Source organism: Galeopterus variegatus, unplaced genomic scaffold (genome assembly GCF_000696425.1).
Source record: "Galeopterus variegatus unplaced genomic scaffold, G_variegatus-3.0.2 Scaffold20908, whole genome shotgun sequence".
Classification (NCBI taxonomy): Eukaryota; Metazoa; Chordata; class Mammalia; order Dermoptera; family Cynocephalidae; genus Galeopterus; species Galeopterus variegatus.
In genome coordinates, this window is record NW_007747019.1 from 6,192 (window position 1) to 12,783 (window position 6,592).

The 6,592-nt window shown below is 56.1% G+C and overlaps 1 protein-coding gene across 1 annotated transcript; it reads right to left on the reverse strand.

Moving 5' to 3' along the window:
- Nucleotides 1–3: 3 nt before the first annotated feature.
- On the reverse strand, nucleotides 4–5,891 carry LOC103583247 (PH and SEC7 domain-containing protein 4-like; the record flags this gene model as incomplete). Its single annotated transcript, XM_008564620.1, has 10 exons — nucleotides 5,674–5,891; nucleotides 5,086–5,166; nucleotides 4,819–4,931; nucleotides 4,526–4,584; nucleotides 4,214–4,303; nucleotides 2,679–2,722; nucleotides 2,161–2,321; nucleotides 883–953; nucleotides 597–760; nucleotides 4–82 (listed from the first exon to the last, which is right to left on the reverse strand). Coding segments are annotated over exons 1-10 (1,080 nt in total), but the record flags the coding sequence as incomplete, so codon positions are not given.
- Between the last annotated feature and the right edge of the window lie 701 nt (nucleotides 5,892–6,592).

Below are 6,592 nucleotides of genomic sequence, written 5' to 3' on the forward strand. Positions count from 1 at the left end.
GGCGGCGGGGAAGGGCGGCGCCGAGTGCGTGGCGGCCGCCAGGTTGATGCGCGCGATCCACGAACTCATCTCCTTGGCAGTGCTGTAGGCAGAGGAGGTGTCGGTCCCCAAGGACACGGGCCCTGTCACCTACCCCTCACCCCCTCCTGTGGTCTGCACAGCAGTGCGGCCGCTCACGACTCTTGCCTCCAAAAGCCAGAAGCCCTGCCACTAGTAGGGTGGCTGACCTCTGCCCGTGGTTTCTCTTATTTGTCAAAGAGGAAAATCTGGGAAGAAAATAGATTTTATATCAATTGCCAAAAATGAGCAATTGTTAGTGACTTCCCGGAATTCTCTGTTCAGAACTGGGAGGCTTGATGGAGACTCACAAGGAAAAGGCTGATGCCTTGACTAGGTGGGCCAGGGGAGGGGCTGGGCAGGAACCCCTTCTCCCAGCCCCTCTTACTCTCTGTGACCCTCGGGTCCCTAGCACCTCTTCCATGCAGCATTCTAAGGTTTCCCACCAGGGCGGGGGCCAGCAGGTGTCAGCCAGGTCAGGGGAGAGGAAAACTAGGAGGTTCAGGCCTTGCCACTTGTCTCCTACCCCAAGGACTTACGGTGCCTGGAAGAGGTAGAGGCGCCAGTCGGCAGTCCGCAGCTGGAAGACGTGTGGCTTCTTGGTGTAATGGGTGGCCGGGGTGGCCAGGGAGTGGTGTACCCCCACGGGCTCATCCACCATCTGCCCCACCAAACTCTCTCCCTCTGGGCAGTGGTCCTCTCCCTGCCACCGGGCACGGGGACACAGGCTCAGAGACGAGGTTACCATCAGCTGCCTCCTCTCCCTCCCGACAGTTCCAGGCCCCTACCCCAGTCAGCCCATCAGGGTGTTGGCTCCCTTCCTACCTTCAGGAAGTAGAGAACCATCCCTCGCAGTAAGGTGTGGAACATCTTCCAGCCACGCTTGCCCCACGGCGCTATTCCAGGACCAGACACAAAGGTGGGTGGCAGCACCCGCATCCAGACACAAAGTGTGCACACACACACACCCCCCACCGTCCCTCACACCTCCAGTCCCTCACCAGCATGCCAACACAAGAAATACACACAGTCACAAACAAACATACAAGTCTCTTTACACATGCTGGGGGAGGAGGGGCAGGGAATTATCTACATACAAAGGTAGATGTCCTTAAAGACCGTCCCATCACCCCCACCTGCAAACCCACCAGCCATAAACACAGTTGCGCTCAGACATCTTTCTGGTCCCTTAAAGATGATTTCAACATTGTTTTCCCATCCAGAGGGGCACAGGGGCTTGGGTCCCAGCTTGGAGTGTCCTTCCCTGTGCACCTGCTCTGAGCACAACTGCCACCTTTCCCTCCTTCTTCCCTACCTCCCCACCCTAATCTTGTGTAGCCAGACATGTTCTAAGCTCCTTGGGAAAAAGAAGGCCCGAATCCCTGTGGTCACCCCACCGGGGCTCTGCACAGGCCCCTGTGGCTTCTCACAGCCTATGCTAGTGCCCTTCCTGGTCACCGCACTTCACTCAACCTGTGATTCTAGGTTAGTCTGCCGAAATCACTGCTCTGGTGATGTTGCTACTCAAAGCCTTCAGCTGCCTGGGATCCAGGCCCACACGTGGACTCCGGCCATCTGTCCCCATTGCATCTCTGGCCACTCCCTTTCAACACACCCCACGTTCTGACAAATTCTGCTTGCTTTTCTCTGTGAGGGATGCCCTATTCCTGACTTCAAAAATCCAGACCCTCTTATCCTCTGAGGTTCAGCTCAGATATTATCATCTCCCAGAAGTCTTACCTATCCTGTCCCTACAGCCCACCCCAGAAAACAAATCCTTTCCCTCCTTCACATCCCCGTACTTGATGCAGCCCCCTACGCACTCTGCTCCCTTCCTTTTATCCCAGACTTTGATGTTTTGTCTCATCTCTGCCTTACCCCAGGGGCTCTGGGATGCAGGAATAACTGGCCTCTCTCATCCCAGTACCCGCCCCAGCACCTCACACAGTCCCCGTTCTCCACGCAGGATGTGTTGAGGAGAGAACACGGGCTGCCTGTCCCGGACACGGGCTGCCTCTGTGCACACCGGCACACACGTCGGCACCGCCCCTGAGCAGAGCCGCCCCGAGCTCACGGCCCGGTTCACAGGTAGGAGACACTCACTCTTCTTGCCATCTGCATCCTGATGCATCTTCCGAGCCAGAATGCCTTGCTTGTAGGTGGGCACCATGGGGTCCTGAGCCAGCTGAAGGAAGGGGTTGCTCATCTTGCCAGCTGCGGGAGAGGGCCGGGCCTTCTCAGGTCTGGCTGCGTCTACTTCATCCCTGGACATCAGAGAATCAGGCTGGGAGAACTGGCTGGGCAAAGACCACCAGGAGGTACCCATTGCCTCCCAGGGACTCAGCATCTCTCTCTTGCTGGGGAGCCACGGCCCGGGACTCTCCAAAAGGAGTCCTCCTTCAAAGCCAACCCATCAATTCCTGGAAACACTGTTCCCCCACCCTCCACAGCCCTGGCTCCTCCAGTACGACCTGGGCTCTTCTACTCTCTCATAGACCAGCCCGGCATCCTGCCTCTGCAGGGCCCCAACTTGTCACACTCTTGGGAGTGTGACAGAGGGAGGACAGGCCCAGAGACAGGTGAGGAGCTGGGAGGTAAGGGGAAAGGGGGCTCTCACTTACACGGCCCACTCGAGCTTCTCACTTCGGATAGACCAGTAGAGGGCCTGGAATGAAGCACACAGGTGGGCAGGGAAGCCTCCGGGCTATGGGGCCTAAACTCACTCTGCCTGGCAGAGGCCGGATAGGGGCGTGTGTACAGCCTGTGTTTTCCCCACCCAACATAGCTGCCCTTCCTCCTTGAGCAGGCAAGCATCCACCCACCCACTTATCCCCCATCCATCCTTCCATCCCTCCATCCACTCATCCGTTCATCCATCTATCCATGCAACAAATTACTTATGGAGCATTCCCCATGGGCCAGGCACTGTGCTTGGTGTTGGAGACACAAAGACGATCAAGGCAGCCTAGTCCCTGCCCTGCCCCAGCTTAGTGGGGTGTGAACTAGTTCTCTTGAAGGGGAAACACATCATCCACCTACTATCCTGTCGAGGGATCTGATGGAGAAGGAACTGGCTGACCGACCCCCAAAATAAATGTGTGGTAAGTGAATGAGTGCGTGAGTGTTGTACTAGGACTTTGAAATACAGTCATCCCTTGGCATCCTCAGGGGGTTGGTTCCAGGACCCCCCTCAGATACCAAAATCCACAGATGGTCAAGTCCTTGTATAAAACATCCTAGTGTTTGCATATAACCTATACACATCATCCCATATACTGTAAATCATCTCTAGATTACTTATAATATCTAATTCAATGTAAATACTATGTAAATAATTATACTGTATTTTTTAAATGTGTATTTTTTTATTATACTATTATTTTTTATTGGGTTTTTTTCCCCCAAATGTTTTCCACCATGGTTGGCTGGACCCGTGGATGCAAAACCTGTGAATACGGAGGGCCCGCTGCAATAACAAATTGTACTGATGTAGATGCCTCTTGCTTGCTTTTGTAGCCTTCGCAGTGCCTCGCAAGGTGTCTGGCATGAGCAGGTGTTCAACAAATGTTCACTAAGTAGATGAAAAAGCACGTGATCTAATTGCTTATGAAACGGATGCTGTGTGCCCTGCACTGTGCTGAGCATTTGACAAATTTTATTTCATCTTGATAATGACATTGTAAGGTGGTTATTACCCTCAGGAGGCACTTGAGTTGACCAAGAGGTAAATTGCCCAAGACTAGAATTCAAACCCAGGAACACTAGGCTCCCAAATCAGCTCTAGACTTTTGCCATGTGAAACTTTGCGCTTTGTCCATTCAGAGACCCAATAAACCAGTGCTTCTCAGACTTCGAAGGGGTACGAATCACCTCCAAACCTAATAAAACATCTTAGAGCCCCAGCCCCAAAGAGTGTGACTGAGCAGGTCCAGGGCAGAGGCCTGTGAATCTGCACAGCTAACGAATTCCAATATGCTGCAGACGCCGCCGGCCAGGGACCACACTTTTAGTAGCCCTTCAATAAACAAGCGCTGTGCTCTCAAGGATATTGTGCCAGAGCCTGGTCCAAGCTCAGCATTCCCCTTGGGCCAAGGAACCCAAGCTCCAAGACCCCCAAATGGCAAGCCCCAGGGTCCTGACCCCGGTGGGAAGCTACCTTCAGCAGCTCCTTGGGGAAGTTCCCGCCGTCCCGCAGGCCATTCAGGTTGGTTATGAATTCCTGGCAGCTCATGCTCTTCCCAATGTTCTGTGGCCACGGAGAGAAAGACAGCTCCAGCACCCCACCCCAATAGAATGACCCCCCCAGCCAGCCGCTCTAGAACCTTCTGCAGTTCCCCAGGTCCACGTCCCTCAGGGCCCTTCCCTCCCCACCCCAGGCCTCTGGTCTTCTCTCCTCCTCGTCCTCACATGACAGCCCCCCACCCTCGTCCCTGCCTTGGGTCCCCAGGCACTCTCCCTGCCTTCTTACCTGTCCATGCAGGTCTGTGTTAAGGAGCATGATTGCACAGGTCAAGGTGTGGACGGAATCTGCCCCAGAGAGAGGCAAGAGCAGAGAGAGCTCATTGGAACCAGGACTCCTCTGTTTTCTCTGCCCACACCAGGCGGGGTGACACCCCTCCCCATTTCTCTGCAGCTCCCAACACCCTCCCAGCAGCTGTTGTCCAGTGACCTCCCAAGTGGACACAGGGACACTTCCATGCCATCCTTCTCCCGTTCACCCCAAATCCCCCTGCCCTGCCCTCAGGGCCAGCCCCTCCCTACCTACTGAGGGGAAGGCCCCAGGATTGCAGTGATGGAAGCGTCTGGAGAACTGGAAGAGGATTCGCTCCCGCTCCTGAGTCTCCCCACTGAGCACCAGCGCCTGGAGGAAGCCCCTGCCAAGGAGGGCCCGAGTCACAGATAGGGCCCAGGCTGGACGCCCACACACCCAGCAGCTCGGAGCCCATCAGACGCCAGCTCAACTGTGCTGCCACTGTCCCATGGCCATCCCTCCTCCACGGCCTCCCCAGAGAGGACTGAAGGTCTTACCGGAGGGCTCGGTCCAGGCTCTGGCCTCCAAACTGGAAGAAGGACAAGTACTCCTCAGCCACAGCCCTGCTGAAGTCGTTGCTGTGGAAGGAAGACGGGGATGAAGGCTGCACCAGGGTCGGGGCTGGGGCCACAGATGCAGAGGGCCTGCACACATCCTGGACATGACGGGGCAGGGGACGAGCAGGGGAAAGGCTGGCCGGGCTGGACCTGGGTCCTGAGAGGACAAGAGGCAGCCAAGGTCCGGTGTGCCCCTGGCACCCCTCCCAATGTTGAGTGGGAGGGACTCGCAGAGTCTGGGGTGGCTGCGGTGGCCAGATCCAAGGGCCCTAAGCAAGGATCAAGGGTGTGGACGAGAGGTGATACGTGCATGATGGACAGAAAGCAGCAGGGATGGGAGAGCATGGGGGGAAGGCAGAGGATGGGGAGGAACCAGGACAGGGATGACAGGATGAGAGGTCAGTGATGGGGCTGGAGGGAGACAGGGACAGGCATGGGGAAGGGGAGGGGTGGCCAGTGGAGGGAGCCCATGGGCAACTCCTCCCTTCCCTGCAGCCTCGAACCTCGCTCACGCCCAAAGCTTCTTACTTCTTCTGCAGGTAGGCCGCCACTTCAGACTTCCGGAAGCCCTCCAGACGATAGAGGCGTGAGGCCAAGTTCCAGGCCACCTTGTCGTTCCTGATGCCATTAGCCAGCTTGTCTCCAGCCAGTAGCCTCTGGCCTTCCTCTGGGGACTGTGCTTGGGGCATGGGGAGAAGCCTGGAAGAGCCCATCAGTGTCTTGAGACTCTCACTTAGGATGGACATGCAGGGGTTCTGGGTCACATGTCATTGCAGGTCAGTCGTGGAAAGGAATGCCCAGAGCTCAGGGTTGGGTGTGGAGCTCCAGGGCTTCGAAAGGTGGGGTCTGGAGGAGCTGAAGCCAGGCCCTCACCCAGGGAGGAGGCAGAGTGACAGCCAGCCTGGCCCAGCCTGGGCTCGGACCGGGAGAACCGAGACAGGGAGGCATTCACGCAAGGCTGCGAGGTGTAAGGATGGGGTCAGGCACAGGAAGCTAGACCCGCTTTAGGAATGGCGACAGCTGGGCGAGTGAAAGACATGCTTTCCAATCTCTCCCTTCCCCTACCTAGCAGCCCTCACCACAGGGGGACTGGGTAGCAACCTGCAGGAGGGTAAACAGGCCCAGGCAACACCCAAGAGACTCAGAGAACACTCAGAGCCTACCACTGGGACTCCAGAAGTCACTCCACCTAACCTCTCCCTGCCCTTGTTTCCCCTGCAACATTGCCACCAGGTGTGGGGGTATCCTAGTTATATAATATTCATGACCCAAGTTAACCGCAGTTAGGGAGTCGTACAGGTAAGCAAAAGTCACGCGAATATGAAAATATTCACTGATAAACTGACCACTTATAACATTAGGCTTCACTCCACCGCTCTCTCCACTTAAGACGAATGGATCAGTGTCTTTGTTGGTAACTTCTCACTGCTTCCTGAGGCTCGTAATT